The following is a 19,674-nucleotide window of genomic DNA, read 5'->3' on the forward strand; positions in this document are numbered from 1 at the left end:
ATTATGTTTACTAGGCTCCCCTCCTTACCAAGTCCCCCCAACAAACCCCATTACACTCATTGTTCATCAGCATAGTAAGATGCTGTAGATTCACTAGTTTTCTCTGTGTTCTGTGCTTTATTTTTAATGTACCTTTTTTCTTTTTTGCTCACAAGCTCCCTGAATTCTTCCCGTGGTGGGGTGCTGGGCGGATTCCATTTGCCTCTCCAGCTCTGCACCCTGCTCTCTGCCCCAGCAGCTGACCTGTCTGGACCAAGGCAGTGGGTTCTTATGGCCCTAGCCTCTAGCTGGGGTTGGCCACGGGGGACCCTGGCAGAGGAGAGAGGCGCTGGGTGTGTCATCCTGTCTCTTTCCCTGCAAAGTCACCTCAGGCTGGCTGTGTTGTGGAAGGACAGTGTTCCTGGCTTGGTTCCCCAGCTCTCCTTTCAGGCTCCCAGAAAGATCCCTCGGCCCAAACGGGAAGGTGCACCCAACAGCTGTGCTGCCGACCCCGGGTTCTGACTGCCCCATGATACCCCTGGACCCACCCACATCCCTGTGGTTGGTCCCTTCATAAGTAAGCCCTCCGCCTTTATCCTGGTTTGAGTGGTCCTGTATTTCCCACTGGGACCCTGACTGATGGGGCCAGGATATTAGTTATGAATATGCAACATATTCTGTCACTGGAAGGACATTAGCACATTTCCTGGAGCTGAAAATAAGCCAAACCCGCTGACTGGAAGGACTGTCGGACCCCCGCAAATTGCAATGAAGGACCTGCCAGGTGCGAGCAGGGCTTTGCAAGGTCAGGGTCCCAGTGTGCGAGTGCGGTGGACCGGGGCAGGCCCCAGTGGTGTAAGGACGCTGCAGGGGGGCAGGCAGCTTGGAGACACACCAGAGCAGGTGGAGCAGGCTCGTTCCCGCGGAGACGCAGGCTCCCTGGTCCACACTGGAATGGCAACCAGAATGGACTCCCCAGCTCCCTCCAAGCATTCAGTAGCAGATCCCAAATGCCAAGGTCAGAGCTGCGGCAGCCACCCACTGCCTCTCACTTGAGGACACCCAAAATATTTCCACTTCATGTTCTTGTTCTTAAATAATTTCAAAACCTATAGTCTTCTCTACTCCAAAGATTAAACAAAAAGTCACAAACAATTTTGAACCAGACATACAGGGACTCCAACTCGGTCTGAGTCCAGGCACTTGCTGCTTTCCCTCGGAGCTTACAGCTCCATTTGAGGGACAGATGCCTGTAACAGAAATAACCCCCAGCTGCCACCATGATGAAGGACAAGTGATAGGAAAAGCGACTAAAAATATGAAGTTTGGGAATCTCTGCTCTGGCATCTTCGTCGTGGAACTCCCAGCCCCCCACACTGCGTGGCCCAGAATGAAACCAGGCCGTCCAGAACCGCCAAAAGTGAAAGCGTGACTCCAGAGCGGTCACGGGAAGGCAAGCTCTGAAGACGGCAGGTAAGCGGTTATCTGGAGTGAGGCGACGGCCCAGGACAGCGCTGGGGCCTGAGGCAGATTTCAGGGAGAAGAGCGGTGGTCCGGTTCCTGGAGCCTGAGGTCCAGGCTTGGCCAGACTCTTTCCAGGATGTTCTTCCTATCAGAGATCTTAATGGTCAGGTGAGGATCAAAGGATGAACTAAATGAGAGTCAGCCAAAGAACAAAGGAAAAGAGATTTTCATCAAAATGCATCCCCTTCTGCTTTCTCTGGAAGGAACCTCAAGGGCAGCTACGGTGTCTAAAGAGCAGAAGAGGAAGAGAAAAGGAATGGAGCTCTGTCAGGCCCTAATCCCCAGCACCTGCTGTGTACCACCTCATCGAGTGCTTGCAACTATATATGAAGTACTGGGATTGTTCCCAATTTATGGAGGGGGAAACGAAGGCTTCGATCGTACTGGGGATGTCATATTTAAACAGTTTAACTCTGGTGACCTCCGCAATATGTGAAGAGACCTGTGGGGCTCACCCCAGTGTGTCTAAAGATGTCTAAATAGAGGTCCCCTGATGGCCACCCCTGGGCCATGCAAGAAGTGTGAGCAAACTCCAGAGGTCCTTTTCTTGCGTGTATTATAAAACGGATTTGTGTACTGAGCTAGATAACCTCGCTGCTAACCATGCCCATTTCTCTATATATCTACATAACAAACCACAACAATGGATAAATCAACCAAGTACTGATTTATGATTACATTTTTAAAAGGGGTGATCTGCCCAAGTGTGCTATACAAGCCTATATATGATTCAAGTCAGGCAGTCTGCCCCTGTGGAGCTCTCCATCTAAGATAACACTGAGAGAAAAGCAAGAGGACACAGCCGATGGGACAAGCAGTATCGATAAGGCTTTTGACTGTTAGGACAGAGACGCTGTTGGGTAGAACTTCCCGAGGTGACGGACATGCTCTGAATCCATCCTGTACCCTATGGCAGCTATCAGCCACATGTGGTTCTGAGTACGTGAAACCTGCCTCGTGCAACTGAAGAAGTGAGTTTTTAGGTTTATTTCAATCTAATTAAAGTGAAATGTCAACAGTCACTTATGGCTAGTGGCTACTGTGTTGGATGGCACAGGTGTAGAGGCCTGGAAATCAACACAGAGCACAAGATCACAGACGGTGCAGGTTACAAGAGAACAGCAATCTCGAAGGCTGGGAGGCCCCCTGGTTCCATGCGTGCTGCCGTTCCGAGGACAGGAAATGGACCTCCAGGCTCTGTTCACACTTCTCCTTTGCCTGGCACAGGGTCACCAACGGACTTCCATGTTTGGACACACAGGGGTGAAGCTTCATGAATTCCATCCGTGAGTCTTTTCTATACTGCAAGAAAACTTGATGGCACCCATCAGCCATCCTCACTCCACCATCTAGGACAAGGGTCAGCAAATGCTTTTTACTGAGCTAGCAGACTATACAGTCTATGTTACAATTACTCAACTCTGCCACCACCATAGTATGAAAATAGCCATAGACCATACTTAAACAAATAAGTGTATCCGTGTTTCAATAAAACTTTCATTTACAAAAACGCGTTGCAATCAGCCAACCTCCTAGGACGTCATCTAGTGATTCATGCAGTGAGGTCATGCTTTCATTAAATGTGTACTGATCTCTCATACTGATACAGCGTGCTACAGTTCATAAACCCTTTCAGACAGTATCTCTTAATCCTCAACACCCCAACAGCTACTGTGGCAGCTGCTCTTCAAAGATGGTCTCTAACGCACCCCCCCCCACTGGTGTTCATGCCCCGTGCAGCTCCCTCCCCATGAGTCGTGAGCCTGAGCTGGCATCTGTGACTTGCTTTTGACCACATGATATGTTACCTCAGGCTGGTTCATGAAAAGCCTGCAGAGTCGATGAGCCAACCGGAACTGGGGCTGTGAGAAGCTAACCACAATATGTGCCGTCCATCCACCCTGGGACCAGCGTCCACCCTGAGACTATGAGGAAGTCCATGTGGGCAGAGACACCTGCCTGCCCCCCAGTAGTTCTAGTCATGCCAGCCCATGTGACAGAAGACTTCAGAGGACCCAGCCCTTCACCGTCATAGAAGGGTCCCCAGGTGAGAGGTGCCCAGCTGAGCCCAGCCAACCCAGAATCTTAGAATAAGATAATAAATCATTTCAAGCCACTAAGATTTGGGGAACAGCAATAGATAATTAGAAAAACTGAATATTTTCATTACTATCCCAGCACACAGATAGGGAAACCGACGCCCTGAGACAGTAACTGACTTGTGCAAGGCCACAGACAGATCTCACGGCACAGGAAAACACTGGAGCAAATACATGAGAACAGACATGTAGGAACTAAGTGGTGAGGTCTGAAGGCCAGGCATCAGAGGAGAGAGAGGTCATCGGGCTGGTGTCTTTAAACAGCAGGCTTGATGCAAAGTAAGCAGGGACAAGTGGCCCTGGCACCCTGCCAGCCATGCCCAGCCACATGCCAAGATCTCTGCAAGGACAGAGGTGGGATGGCCCCAACCTCTTCCCACCCTGCCCACTGCCCACAGCACAGAGGGCACCATCATCCTTGAAGGCCACGGGAGGCAGGAGATTGCTGTGCTCTCCGTCCCCACAGAACTTGCGGGGGCTGTGTCAGAACATCCAGGCCAGGTGTGCAGGGCCAGGTGCAGGATGAGGCAGCTAGCAGAGGGCCGGCCCTGCATGGCACCACCCTGAGAGTGCGTGCCTGCACACCTCCTGTCATGTTCTGCCCTAGTCGCCTCTCTTGCTTAACCCTAGTCCCAGCCATGTGGGGGTGGACATTTGTGAAAATAATCTAATTTGTGAGATACAATGGAAAAATTGCTGCTTCTAATCTCCAATGATTATGGAAGGTTTCATGGAAGAGGGGATGGTTTTGCTCAAGGAATGGTTAGGACTTTGACAACAGGGAACATGGACTCAGCCTGGTGCCAGGGGCTTGCACATACATTTCACACACATTTCCTCTCTAGTTGTCACAGGAGCCCTGTGGGTAAGGAATACGGCCATTCTGCAGGTCAGGAGACTGAGTCTTAGAGAGGGCAGCATTCTTAGGGCCGTACTGACTAGGGTTTGAATTTTTGAGGTGAAACTTCACAGAGGTGGGAAAGGGTATTTAGAGGGTAAAGGCGGGAAGGAAAGACTGGGAATGTGGATGTGAACCAAGGCCTTCTGGGAGCCCTTCCAGAGCTAGGCCACCTGTCCCCTCTTCATGCGCCAAGTTCCCACTCAGTATATTATACAAAGATTGAAATTATGACTATAATTATTTTAAGAAAATGTTCATCAGTACCAAGTGTGTTTATCTCATTATTGTAAAATGTGTAAATTGCCTAGGTTTCTCACAGAAAGCCAGAGAGCCTGAAGGCAGAGGAGCCGATTTTTAGATCTTTTAAGGGAAAAGCACATTCTTGACCAGTTGGTCTCCAAATATGCTCCCCCTAATTAGAATTTATTAGGAGTCTTCAGAACACATGCCTGCTGGGCATCCCTGACCCCCCCCCCTTTTTTTTAAAGAGAAAATGGCCACACCTTGGATAGGAGGCTCCCACTTACCCAGGAGCGTGAAGGTCTTCCGGGTCTCTGCCATGTCAGCTCTGTCATTCACACCCTCGATCACAGTACTGCCTCCCATTCTCGTGTAATTAAATTCTTCCGCACTCCCTGAAATCAAGAGGTTGTTATGTGTGTGACACAGAAATTGGGACATACATGTTTACCAGAAGCAAAAAGCAAGAAGAAAAATAAAAGAAAAGGAGAAAGATAAAAAGAAAAAGCTACAAAAGGCAAGAAGGGAGGTCATGCTTGCTGTGCTACAGTGAGCACAGGACCCACCCTACTGCACTCACTCCTTCGACTCCTACGTCACAGACATGAGGCTGAGGCTGGGGCCCCACAGCTGACGGCAGGGCAAGAATGTAAACACAGGCCCGACTACAAAGTTTGTGATTTTTGTTATTATACCTAAGAATTTTATACAGCTTTTCCTGAGGTTTATTGAATATACAATAAACCGTACACATTTAAGATGTATAATTTGATAAATTTTGATGTATGTATACCCTTATAAAATCATCACCACAATAAAGATAAGGGCCATATATACCTCTAAAATTTGAATAGTAGATGACCTTCCGGAAAGCTCTTCTGCTTGCTATTCACATTCTGCTTGGCAGAGGCATGGATATTATTATATTTATGGGAAATCTGAAGAAACTCAGGTGCCACGAGTGTAAGCAACTTCTCCAAGGTTAGGGAGTGTGCATTCAACTCCAACACACTAGGCAATTCTATCTACTGACACAGCATAAACACCAAGACAGGGGGGCTGAGACAGCACAGGCGTCAGGCCATTTGCTCTACATCTCAGTCATCACTGAAGCATAATTACTTATGACTACAAATAATGATGACCCTGGGTCATCAAGGAAGTTCAAATTATGATAGAGGCACTCTGTCCTGAAGACAAGTAAACACATCATACATATTAGAAAAATGACCATTCAAGGAAGTTCAGGTAAGTAGAAAAGTTTGGGGACTTCACGTCAGTAAGTCCCAGTGGTCCAGAGCCCTGTGCAGATGGTTCGGGCTGGGTGCCCACTGTCACCCCTGAGCTCTGGAAACGACTCTGGAGTCCCCACCCCACCCGAGTGTCTACCTTCTCAGATGTATCAGTTCTACCCCTGAAACACAAGGACCTTACGTCTTTGGACAGAATATTTTTTTTTAGTCATGTTACTGTAAGAAGAAGAAATTAACCCAGAATTTACACCCCTACAATTCCAACCATCATCTGTCACGTACCCAACTTAAGATGCTTAAATTCCAACTGCTGTGCAGATGCACAAAGCTGATAGAAAATGTGGTAATTTCGTTCATTTTCCGACTGCAAAATAAAGAAAAGTCCTGAAATTACATGAACCCCTTACAGGTGAAAAGGTGAAGTTTTCTTGGGATTGCTTATCTGGATTGGCATTTCTGCTCTCACACTGATTCACATGTGTCAATAACCAGGTGACCCTCCCTGTACCCCTCCCCTCTGCTGGCTCATAAGCAGCCCCTTCCTCTCATAGAGGGAGAACTGGTGGCCCGAGATCACCTTCCGAATAATGACCCCCAGAGATGATGTTACTAAATGCTATTAAACATTACATGAAATGGGAATAATGCCATTCATACTAGCAGAAATTTTTAAGAAACTTCCTGCCAATAGAAGGCTTACTGTGACTCTTTCGGGCACAATGATGAGAATTTTCTCCATTTTACTAACAGAAGAGCCTTTCTCTTAAGCTCTCTCTGACCAGCTCTAATCCTGTTCCCCTCCTGATAGGAGAGCCAGTCTAACAGCTTTGTCTGTGTCAAGCAGTTTCTGTGTTCTAGAAAGATAAACTTAATCATTATACTCTAAGGAACTTTTAAGTACCCCAAATTAAAAGCTGTAATCTTTCCCTCAGTGGAGTCATGTAACTCCACTGGTATATCAAGTTTTTGTCTGTAAGAGGCAGAAAAAAATAACTCAAACTGCAAATGAAAAGTCAGGAAACTCCATTCCCACATCACAGAACAATAAACAATGCTGGTTGGCTAATGAGCACATAATTGTAGACAGTACTTAAAAGGTTGGAAAAAAAGGAAATTTAACTAACATTTTTATCCTTACTTGAAAGACAACTCTGGATTTCTCCAGCAGGTAAGTTCTCATGTTGGCTCCTATAATTTGATTTCTCTCATCAAAACTGATTTCTGTGTATTTCCCAAACCGACTACTATTGTCATTGCGAGTAGTCTTCGCATTTCCAACAGCCTGCAAAACACAGGACTCTCTTGAAATAACAATAAAAAGATCTTTGCATCAATATCATTGGGGCAGTTTTAGTAAAATACAACCCAGTATGCTGGGGGAAGGTGTGGTTAGCAGAGGGAGGTTGGGGGACAGAGGAAAGCAGCCCAAGGCTTAGCCTGCCATACATGCTCTCAGTCTTGCTGGGAAACTCTGAGCAGTATCAGAAAGAGCACAGGTTCTGGTGTTTCATGGCCCTAGGTTCCTGTTTTGTTATCTGTGTAATGCTAGAAAAGTTATTTCATCTTTCCAAGTCTCAATTTCTCTATATGTAATATAGCAATAATATGCATCTTACAGAGTTGGAAGGATTAAATGAGATAACATAAAGTGCCTCAGCTCATCCATGCCCCAAATATTATAGATGCTCAAAGTCCACATCCTTCATCCAACCTTTATTTCTATCCTTATCTCTTACCACTTCCCTACACAGACTTTCCACTCCACCATAAACCACCCTCTCCCATCCCTTCCACACTCTGAGCATGATTTTGGCTTTTTACTCCCCTTCTTGAACTCTGTCTCTCCTCTGCCATCCCCTCCCCCTTCCTGAGCATCCTCCATCTAGAAGTACCCTTCCTGTACACACATCCTGAACCCCGGGGCCACACTGCCATGCTTTCTGACGACACACATTTACTGAGCACCTGCCATGGCCACGTGCTCAGCAGGCAAGGGTGAGCCACAGAGACTCAGCCCTGCCTTTGTAGAGGTTACCATCTAGTGGGCAAAACCAGCCCTAAACAAATAATCACTCACATTTATCCACTGAGCAGTGCCTTTTGAAAACCCTTCTATTGCTATATTAGATTGTGACTTCTGTTTCTATTTAACTTTAAAATATGCTTATGTTACAGAATTCTCCTTTTCTGTATAGTTGACTGTACATTGGTTTCAATACATAACATAGTGATTCTATAGTTCACTACATTATCAAATGCTCACCTCAACTAGTGTAGTTAATAATCTGTCAACACAGAATGATATTAGAGTTATTGACTATATTCTCTATGCTGTACTTCATCCCTGTGATTAATTCATATTAAGCTTCTGTGCCTATTTATCCCCTTTACTTATTTCACTTACCTATATTACCCTCCCCCATGGCAACCACCGTTCCTTCTCAGTGTCTGTGAGCCTATTTCTGTTTTGTTCATTTGTTTTGTTTTATTTTTTTTAGATTCCACATATAAGTGAAATCACATGGTACTTGTCTTTTTCTGTCTGGCTTATTTCACTGAGCACAATACCCTCCAGGCCCATCCATGTTGTTACAGGGAATCTTGAGGTGAGACTGAATCTTATTCTTTTCCATTACTTCCCATATTATCTGGCCCAGTGGCTTAAATAAAATAGGTGATCTCATAAATATTCACTGGTGATTTTGATTTGAGAAAACAAGAGAGCAGGTCTAGAAATCTAATGTTCTTAATTATTTGCTATGCTTCTAAATAAATCCAAATCAACTGTCTTCCCAGTCCTACAAGGCCCTAGAGTTGGCCTCTGGGCCCTCCGTGGGCCTGCCCTGTGCCTCAGTGGCTGGCCTTGCAGCCCTCTGGCCCGGTCAGGTGCCTGCTGGGGCATCAGCTCTCAGGAGGAGGAGGAGCCTGGACACCCAGCTTTGCCGATTTGTAAGGTGTAAATTTTCCCACCAGGACTGATTTCAAACTACCAAAGGTTTACAATGAGCTCTCAAAAAAACAAAATCCTGAATATTTCACAACCAGCTCAGGAAAGTTGTGCCAGATGGAGAACACCACTGCTCTCTGTGTATCAGTGATTTCCATGGTTGAGGAATTTCCCCAGGGATATCAGTGTAAGCAGGGGACTCCTGAAACCTCATGGCAGAATCTCTAGCCCAGCAGGGAGAGGAGAACCTTAGAAGCAGCAATCTCTGCCCTAACCTCTTCCAAATCCCGCAGGAGAACAGACCGCCTGGCTCCTTCCTGCCCTCGCTTCTTTGGTCTTTACAGGGTGGGAACTCAGGTTCGTCAGGACAACACACAGAGACGCAGCCCCCTCTCCCTCACCGCGCTCCCAACCCTGCCCTGCCCCCCACCGCTGGCAGGGCTCACACCTCAGTGATGGGGTTCGACGCCAGGACCTTGTCCTCCACGTGGGCATTACTGCTCGACTTGCTGACGGTGGCAAAGTACCTCATGGCATAGCGAGCCGACACTGTCTTTCCAGCTCCCGACTCCCCACTTACAATTATTGACTGATTTTTATTGTTTCTAAAGCAAAGAAATCAAAGGATTTTTATATGTTCATTTCTTCCTATTAAAAAGGCAATATATACTACTCAAGTAAGAAAAATGCAGACAAGCCAGGAGAAGGGAAACTGTTTCATCATTCTAAAGTAACTTGTTAGCCTTCCAGTGAATTTCCTTCTAGTCCTTTTCTCTGTGGGATCATGCTGAACACCAGTTTTGTTTCCTGCTACGTCCCCTGTACTGCGGGTCCCCAAGACCAAGCCCAGGTCAACGATCTGCCAGAAGGACTCACAGAACTCTGTCCACAGCCACAGGCATGGCTAAGAGTTACTACACCAAATGGATACAAAGCAAATCAGCAAAGGGAAAAGGCACACAGGGCCAAGTCCAGAAGGAGCTGAGCATAAACTTCCACGAGCCTTCTCCCAGTGGAGTTGCACAGGACACACTTAATTCCTCCAGCAGTAAGATGTAACAATGCACGGGAAATGTTGCCTACCAGGGACTCATTAGGGACTCGGTGCCCAGGGTGTCTGCTGAGGGCTGGTCACAAGGGCATCCTCTGCCTAGCACATACCAAAATTCCAGATGTCCAGTAGGAAAGTAGGTGTTCAGCCTGAACCACATGGTTCATACAAACAGCTCAGGAACCATGAGCCACTCCTATCAACTTCCTGAAATCCAAGTTCCCAGAAGCTGGCCATGGGCCTACCCTGCAAATGGGCCTCTAAGAACAGCAGTCTCAAGCCTAGGCTGACACCTTCTGGGTATTCCCACTTAAATATAAAAATATTCTGAAGACATCTGGAGAGCAATTACTCAACAGATGCTTTGGAACGTATGTGCTGAGTAAGCCAGCACGCTCTGCTACCTGAGAGATCTTAAAAAGGCATTGAACTTCCCATGTCATAAAATGATAAGAGTAGAACCTTATTCCAATGCTGTTCTCTGTATCTAGCACCACTTACACACCAGGCGCCCAGTGAGTACTTTGCCAGGATTCTCATTTTAGCCTCACAAAAATCCTATGCCACATAATTTATTTTACAGATGAGGAAAACAGTGACTCAGAAAGGGGAAGTGACCTGCCCCAGGGTACCAACTGAGCCTCCCTGTGAATGCAGGGGTTCCTTAGACAGAGAGCTCCTGGCCCAAGAGAGGAAGCTGAGACTCTGAGGAGGTGAAGGCACTCGCAATGCTCCTCGGTCAGGTAGAATGGGGCTGGGGTTAGTAAAGATGGGCTCTCCTGACTCCCAACCAGCCCAAGTCAGACATAAGCCTGCCTTATGCTCGGTTCTGCTGTCACAGCTAGCCAGACCTCAGAAAACTGGCTCACCAAACTTGGACCTGGCTCTGCTTTGCAGCTCTAACAAGCTCATACCGCCGATACAAAGGAGCAGCCTGGCCCATCAGGTGTAAGACATGGACTCTAACCATGGAGATGCCCTGGAGACCAGCAGGAAGCCATGGCAAATCAATCCAGAACCAGTGTTTCAGAATTGGAAGGAAACTTATGGCAGAAACCAAGGTAACTGGGTTACTAGTTGGCAACTCTCTACCCAGTATTCATCTTTCCCTTCCTTCTTAGGAATTACGCCCCAATTTTTAGCAGGCATGTTCTGCCCATAGGAAAAACTACATATCCCAGCCTCCCTTGCAACTATGCAGGATTGTGTGAGTAGGTTCTGGCCAACGAGCTTTCAGCAGAAGTGCTTTGAGGGGCTTCTGGGGAGTCTCCTTAATCAGGAAGGGCACGTGCTTCCGCTTGGAAGCTCTGTCACCTAGAAAACGGAGGAGATAGCTAAGTACTAGCATGGGCCTGAGGACAAGGGTCCCACACTAGGGACGGAGGGGCTGGAAAGCACTAGGTCCCTGACGATTTGGCAGACAAGCTGTGCTAGCGCAGACTTCCCTGCAAGAGAGAACCACACACTTCTACCTTGCTTAAACCACCACTGTTTTTTCCTGATTATAAGCAGTGGAACTTAGAATGGGTGTTCTTTGAGCATCCAGCTCACAGATTAAGACACAAAAGCTGAGGGAGTGAGGTGCTGTGCCAGAACTACGCAGTAAGTAATTAGCAGGGCCAGGTCCTGTGCCTCAGGTTTCTATCTGTGCAATGGAGGAATGTTGTCAGCTCAATGGACTTTACAGGGGTGTTGTAGGACTCAGAGGGGACCATTGCCTGTGAAAGTTCTTTTGCAAACTGCAAGTATCTAGGAAGATAAGATGGTGTTTTCATTTCTCATACTTTTCAGATGGGGACATTGAAGCAAAAGAGTATAGTTATGGGAAAAGAAATTATATGTAGAGTCAAAAAATCTGAGCACAAATCCCAGCTCTGCCTTCTACTTGCTGGGAGGTCGGAAATCCCAGTTTGCTGCCCAGACATCTCCATCACAGGCTATGATGAGCACACTCAGTGTGATGTATGAGAACAAGTGTGCATGGTCCATTGGTCCAAAGGAGGATTTTTATAAATGTTTGCTAACAAAACAAGAACTCCATAAGGCCATACCAAAAGCAAGCAGCAAAATTAGGATAAAAGCCAAAATCTCCTACAGCTAAAACTTGTGCTCATCTATCACAGACCTTGATGCCTTGGATGGGTAAAAAAGTTTAAATGTCTCACAATGAAGAATGAGTCAATATTCCTCCAACCAAACACACTTCAAGAGAAACATCTGCTATTCCCAGATGGCTAAGATGGACTTTTGACCACCTAGAAGGAGCACAACCCAGGAAATTCAGTTTAGAGAAGTTACATGTAACATTTATTTGCTGCTCACCAGAGGCAGTCTGCTCCCCCAGTTCCCCTCCCACCTGAGGGTCCCTTTTAGTGAGACCAAGCCGGGTACCTCCCCTCCACTGTGAGGACCCAGCAAGTGCTGGAGCGTTGGAAGAACGGGAAGCCCTGCCCGGTGGGAGGCTACCTGGCCATCTGCTTGTATGCCTCTTCTGCCACGGCAAATATGTGTGGGTCCATATCGCCCATGTTCTGCCCGCTGTAGGCGTGGATGATGGCATCTCCATATATCGGCAACTGCTTGTAAGGATTCATGGCCACCAAAATGATTCCTGAGGAAAGATGTCAGATGCCGTGATGGGTTTCTTACTGCCACTCACTTCTCCAAGTTCTTTTGAAACCCCAGCCCTGCCCCTTATTAAACCTTCCGTGTGGCTTTGGGCCGGTCACTTAAGGCTGCAGATCTCAGTTCCCTGCCGACACTATCTCCACTTCCAGGTGACTGAGGGTTAGGTGAGACGGCAGGTGGACATGCCCTGAAACTGAAGGGCTTTTGCAATTCTCAAAGTAAATATAATAATATCATCACCCCTCATAAGCAATAGATGTATCAAATCCAATGGGAAAATCAAACACAAGCTTTATCCACACATATTTTTGTTGGTAATCCAATTGTAGTTTTTGCTGAAAATTCTCCCCAACTAGACACTTCTTTTTATAACAAACTCTAGAAGATCAAATGTCTGCACCTTTTAGATAGAAGTCTGGACATTTAGGTATTATTACACATTTTGACAGAAGTCGACATTTCTAATATAACCTAATGGCAGTGTAATCAGGAGGCTCTGGACTTGAGTTGTATTGTCATTCCTGCCCTCCTGGAGTCTCGCTCCTTACCACTGTAGGTGTAAATGAGCTTGGATTCTGCAAAGCGGACTCTGAGGTTGTGGAGCACCGCTGGCTCATGGAGATAGCTGAGGGCTGTGAGGTCATTCTCACCCACGAGGATGTCGGGATTCCGAAGAGGAGGCAGGGCTTTGGGATCAATGGAATAGTCCAGCTCCTGTGGACAAGGGGGAAATGAAAGTTCTGGAGTAAAAGATGCGTGTTTCTGCTGAACCACCCTCCTCCGTTCTAGCCACCCCACTTCAGAGTGATCCCTGACACTGAAAAACAAACTTATACAGAGCAGTGAGAAAATAATCTTCATGACTGGCTCCTGGAAAGTGGGAGCCAGGGGACCAGGGTATTGGCTGTGTGTCCTAGGGCAAGTCACTTACCTTCTCTGGGCCTCTCTTCTTTCAGCTGAACCAGATCAGGGTCCCCAGAGCTACAGAGGCTTCAGTGAAGGGTGGCAGGGAAGCCCCATGGACAAGGACCAGACACCCACCCCATGCCCAATTCTACAAGGGCTCCACTTGCATAGAGTTTAGATTTTGGGTGCTATGGAAGTTTTTGTTTGAAAACACGATGCTGCTGCTAAAATGACACAGTGCCCTAAGGTTCCTGGCAGCTCTGAGACTGCCAAATCTCTGTTGGAAGTTGACACACTTGGTGTGAAAAGCGTGCAAAGGAGCCCGCATGAGTGGTGGTGTGTCATGGCTGCCCTGCAAGACTGCCTGTTCCCATCACCCGCCCTGGGTTAGTAACTTGCCCAGGAGGGTCTCTCCTGCTGAAGCTCACCTGGTATTCCTAAAGTAGCTGCCTCAGTGGGATGAAGGCCAGCCAGCATGCCCTGTGGTGCTGATGCCAGAGAACAGGGCCTTCCAAACGTCAGAGCATCAGGGAACCTATGCCCACCTATTCTAACTTCCTTCACTTTGACTGCACATCTTGGGGAAGTGACTTGAGCAAGGTCACCCAGCAAACTGTTTACCTTCTACCTTCCTACACTGCCTTCCTTTTGATACCTGGTCCTGGAACAGCTCTACAAGGTGGCCCAGCTTGTCCCCTAGCAAGTGAACCCGTGCAGACCCTATGCCAAGCACTCCGCACTAGCCATTTCATTTAATCCTGAGAGCTGCCTTCCAAGGCACGACTACCCTAACTCACTCAGGAAACAGCTGAGAGGCTGTGCTCCACGTCCAAGGCCACAGTCAGTAGGGCCTGACGGGCTCTGAGGCCTGCGTCCTGGTGCCCAGTGCTGACTGGGGTTGGTTTGGTGGCTCGCAGGTTGCTGGCCTGTTCTGCATGGGAAGAGCAGCTCAGGGCAGTCTACGCGGAGACAGCTAGGTGCGAACCTCAGAGCAGCTACCTGCTCAGCCAACAATGCAACTCAATTTGTGGACCTGCCCCACGCAGAACATTTTTTTCCCCGGTTTTATTGAGAAATAGCTGACATATATCCTGTATAATCTTAAGGCATACAGCATGATGGTTTGACTTACGTATGTTATGAAATGATTACCACACTGGGCTCAGTTGACACCCATCATCTCATACAGATGCAATGAAAAGAAAGAAAAAGGAAAACATTTCTCCTTGCAGTGAAGAACTCTTAGGAGTCACTCTTGACAACTTTCCTATGTAACTCTGAGCAGTGGTAGCTATCGTCCTCCTGTTGTGCCTTACATCCCTACGACTTATTCATAACTGGAAGTTTGTACCCCTTGACCGCCATTCTCCTATTCTGCCTCCCTCCATTCTCCACCTATGGCAGTAAACACAGTCTGATCTTTTTCTGAGTTTTTATTTTATTTAAGATTCCACATATAAGGGATATCATATACTATTTGTCTTTCTTTGGTTTATGTCACTGAGCATAGAGCCTTCAAGGTCCATCCATGCTGTCACAATGGTAAGGTTTCTTCATTTTTTATTGGGTGAATAATCTTCTATTGTGTATATATCCACAACTTCTTTATCCTTTCACCCATCAATGGATACTAAGGTTGTTTCCACGTTTTGGCTACTGTACATAATACTGCAGGTAATGTGGGGGTGCAGATATCTTTTTGAATTAGTGTTTTTGTTTCCTTTGGATATATTCCGAGAAGTGGAATCGCAGGATCATATGGTAATTCAGTTTCAATTTTATGAGGATTCTCCATGTTTTCCAAAATGGTGTCACCAATTTAGTCACACCAACAGCACACGAGTGTTCCCTTTTCTCCAAACTTATGTCTTGTCTTGCTGATGTTAGCCACTCAGACTGGTGTGAGGTGATACCTCATTGTGGTTTTGATTTGCATTTCCTTAATGACTAGTGATTTTGAGCAGCTTTTCATGTACCTGTCGGCCATCTGTATGTCTTCTTTGGAAAAATATGCCCATTTTTTCAATTGGGTTGTTTTTTTGCTATTAAGTTGTGTGAGTTCTTGGTATGTTTGAATGTTAACCCCTTATCAGATACACAGACTTTGCAAAGATGTTTTCCTATTCCCTAGGTTGTCTTTCCACTTAGTTGATGGTTTCTTTTGCTGAGCAGAAGCTTCTTAGTTTGGAGTCACCCTACTTCCTTTTGTCATTGTTGCTTGTGCTTTAGGTGTCACACCCAAAAACTCATTATTAAGACCCATGTTAAGGAGTTTTATTCCTGTTTTCTTCTACGAGTTTCATGGTTTCAGGTCTTACATTTAAGTCTTTAATCCATTTTGACTTAACTTTTGTGAGTGGTATAAGATAGGGGTCCAGTTAGGCAGCATATTCTTTTTTTTTGATATCATTAATGTACAATTACTTGAACATTATGGTTACCAGACTCCCCCCATTATCAAGTCCCCCCCACATACCCAATTACAGTCACTGTCCATCAGCGTAGTAAGATGCCACAGAATCATTACTTGTCCTCTCTGTATATACTGCCTTTCCCGTGTCCCCCCGCCTACATTATGTGTGCTAATCATAATGCCCCATTTTCCCCCTTATCCCTCCCTTCACACTCACCCTCCCCAGTCCTTTTCCCCTTGGTAACTCTTAGTCCATTCTTGGGTTTGTGGGTCTGCTGTTTTGTTCCTTCAGTTTTTTCTTTGTTCTTATGTTCCACATATGAGTGAAATCATTTGGTACTTGTCTTTCTCTGCCTGGCTTATTTCCCTGAGCATAGTACCTTCTATCTCCATCCATGTTGTTGCAAATAGTAGGATTTGTTTTCCTCTTATGACTGAATAATATTCCATGTGCATATGCACCACATATTCTTTATCCATTCCACAGATAAGTGAAATCATTTGGTACTTGTCTTTCTCTGCCTGGCTTATTTCACTGAGCATAATACCCTCTAGCTCCATCCATGTTGTTACAAATGGTAGGATTTGTTTTCGTCTATGGCTGCGTAATATTCCATTGTGTATATGTACCACATCTTCTTTACCCATTCATCTACTGATGGACACTTAGGTTGCTTCCATTTCTTGGCAATTGTAAATAGTGCTGCAGGCAAAATATTCTTAATCACCATACTTTCATTTTGAGAATAAAATCATGAAAAATGCTGCTGATACATAATTTTTGCTTTCCCTGTCTGAGTTCTTCTGTTATCTATTTTAAGTCAACAACTTCCTTTTCCAGCTCAGTCACTGTGTGTTGTGTGTATGTGTGTGTGAGAGAATCAGAGAAAGAGAAAGATCAACAGAACAGTCTTTGGGGAGGAGGGCATGGGAGAAAACATGAAGGACATCAGACTGACAGGTGGAGGCAGAGGTGACATTTTCCTGCACAAAACAGGCTTTGTCCCTCATGGTACAGACAGAAAGTTAAGTCAAAGAGCAGTCTGGCTGCCTGCCCTCTTTCCTGCCTCCCTCTCCCCATCCTCACCTGGGCAGCCAGGTCAGGGCCAGGAACGTCACCACCTGAAGCCCTGCTGAAGCAGCCAACGGCCATCACAGCTGCTGTCTGGAGACTTTTACTCCCCAGTCAAAGCCATCTGATCCCTGATCAGAACCTTGACCGTGCACAGGAGGCACTCAGCACGTGCTGCAGGGAGTTACTGACGGAAAAGGCTAAGTGGGAACAGCAGCGTCCTCTCGCTCTGGCTCTTGCATTTGCACATGCGCCCATGGATTATCTCATTTGATCTTCAGCAACCCCGTGATGCTATCTACTGCATTCTACACATGGGGAAAGTGAGGGGCTCACTGGCACAGTCTTGGCACAGGGCTGTGGCAAGATATGAATACAGATAATATGATTCTACAGGATGTGCCCTTACTACTACGTTCATCTCCCTTCCCAGGATCTCAGGAAATGACTCCCAAATCCCTGACAGTCTAATTGGGAACACTGTGCCCTGTCTCTCCAGATTCTATTTACATGCCTTGGGAATTCCAGCATTTTAATTTCACATGATATTCCCCCAGACCAACTCTGAGATCCATGTGGATCATGAACCTTTGTCCAGCTTTGCATGCAGATACTTGATTCTAGAAACTTAAGGTGACCCTAGTTATGGATTCAGTGGGATGTCATTACAGCTACATCCGATGACGGATGCTGAAAGCAGAGGCAAAATCGGCAGAAGCTGGACATCAAAAGACACGCCCAGCCTCTGAGAGGCATTCTGCACCCCAGGAACAGCCACTGGAGCTTATCCTGCCCACACAGGCTCCTCGATGTCACCCAAAGCTCCTGCCCTCTTGTCCCATCTCCCGTCACCTCCCTGATCACCCTGTCACACTCCCTCCTGTTGGTCCCGATTCTTATTGATCTCTATCCACCCACAGACCTTCTCTCCCTCTGTTCTCCTCCCAAACCCTCCTCTCCCATTTTATTTTCTATCCTCCTCTCCCCATCTGGTTTTTCTCTACCAGTTTATGCCTGGGGCTCAAGTCACTTCCCTCCAAGTTTCTCTTCTTTGTCCAGTCTCTGTGCTGAGACCCCTGAACCAAAATGGCTAACCACCTTTCCACATTCTCCTAACAGGGCTGAATCCCTGGAAACACAGCACAGGGCAGAGCCCTGTGTACTGCCCCTCCTGACAGAGAGAGACCCTGTGGGTGGAGGGCACACTCGGTGCCTTCATTAGGCAGTGTGGGGTTGGAAGGGCATGGTACAAACCCATGACTGGACCTGCAGCACCAGCTCACGCACCCTCCTGGGGACCACCAGCCCCCTCCGCATGCAGCCCAGCTGCCCTTTCCATGAGGGTGGCCACGGCTAGCAAGCACCCTCACCGTTCCATCCTCCAGCAGGAGTTGCAGGACTCTGTCGCCGACTCTGTAGTCCTTCGCTATTTCAGCAGACTTCCAAACTTCTTCAGGATCGGGAATCCAAACCCTGTTGTACTGACCAACAGAATAAGACAGGCTTAATTCCAGCACTTCAAAAACAAAAACACATACTGTTAGAGGATTAGACTCAGGGAGATTTCCTTCTGTTCACTAGGTCAGTTCTCTCATTAGGAACACTTCTACCTAATTTGTGCTTATGAGGTAATCTTTAGCATATCTGCAATGCACCAGACTTACCTGCTTGATTTTACAGGCAATGGAATTCCCAAAGCCTCCCAAATACACCTTGAAAACTGAAAGCCTGAGAAGAAAATCTGTGAGTCCCTTGACAGAAGAATCTGAGTGCCTTCTGTGAGAACTGGAGCAGAGGGATTTGCTTTGCCACTGATGGACGATGGGGATCAGGGTCAGACACTCAGCCTCTAGTGCCTCATCCATAAAATGGGTATAACAACACCTTCATAGGTTTGCTGGAAGACTAAATTAGACTGTGTAGTTGTAAGTACTTTACAAACTGCTATGAAGTATTGTTATCACAGCATTCTTACAGGCACCACACTGGTCAGCAGCCAAGGATCCCCTCAAGGGGAAAGACACAAGTCCAGATACAGCTGCCATGCTCAATTCCCAATGCAAATGGTACCTCTGCTCAGTGCTGACACACAAGTCTTCAGGTAGAACCATGTTGCTATGTAGTGAATGACGTCCTCCCCTCAAATTCCTACGTTGAAGCCCTAATCCCCACCATACGTGCTGAAGAGAGACCTCGCGAACACGCAGTGAGAAGGCGCCCAGGGGGAGAAGCCCTTGCCAGACGCCAGCCTGCCAGCAGCTTGACCTTGGGCTTCCGTGCCTCAGGAACCATGAGAAAGAGAATGTCTCCTATTTAAACTGCCCAGGCTGAGGTGTATTGTTATGGCAGCCCAAAGACTAACACACGCATCCAGTACTCCACACTCACACTCTGGGAAAGGGGCAGTCTCACTCCAAAAGCCACCAGTGGCACCTGAATGCTGCTCATGATAAAGACAAGGTGACCACCATGTCCTTACACTGCAGCTGTCATATAGGAACATGATTGGCTGCCCTCTCTGCGCATGCTGTCTGCATCTTAATCTCTCCCACCCAGACCCCACATCTCACATTCTCCTTCAGTTTATTCATTTGTTTGTTCATTCATTCACTCATTCATTCATTAACACTTTGTAGGCATCTATGACGTATGTCTGGCACG

At 46.8% G+C, this 19,674-nt stretch overlaps 1 protein-coding gene across 6 annotated transcripts in view; it reads right to left on the reverse strand.

The window, feature by feature from the left end:
- MYO5C (myosin VC) overlaps nucleotides 1–19,674 on the reverse strand; it is an 88,922-nt gene that overhangs the window by 60,332 nt on the left and 8,916 nt on the right. For 5 of the 6 annotated variants that reach the window (XR_008992606.1, XM_036917758.2, XM_057488810.1 and 2 more), the window contains 7 exons: nucleotides 18,384–18,494; nucleotides 13,171–13,336; nucleotides 12,461–12,605; nucleotides 9,392–9,548; nucleotides 7,135–7,278; nucleotides 6,279–6,360; nucleotides 5,031–5,138 (listed from right to left, as the gene is read on the reverse strand). Coding sequence is in view for 5 of the 6 variants with exons in the window: in XM_036917758.2 (XP_036773653.2) it covers nucleotides 5,031–5,138; nucleotides 6,279–6,360; nucleotides 7,135–7,278; nucleotides 9,392–9,548; nucleotides 12,461–12,605; nucleotides 13,171–13,336; nucleotides 18,384–18,494 (913 nt within the window). In the remaining variant the exon portion in view is untranslated. Of the gene's footprint in view, nucleotides 1–5,030; nucleotides 5,139–6,278; nucleotides 6,361–7,134; nucleotides 7,279–9,391; nucleotides 9,549–12,460; nucleotides 12,606–13,170; nucleotides 13,337–18,300; nucleotides 18,495–19,674 lie in introns of those variants that run through there. The other variant, XM_057488811.1, reaches the window with a different exon arrangement.

The sequence above is a fragment of the Manis pentadactyla genome, chromosome 11 (assembly GCF_030020395.1).
Source record: "Manis pentadactyla isolate mManPen7 chromosome 11, mManPen7.hap1, whole genome shotgun sequence".
Classification (NCBI taxonomy): Eukaryota; Metazoa; Chordata; class Mammalia; order Pholidota; family Manidae; genus Manis; species Manis pentadactyla.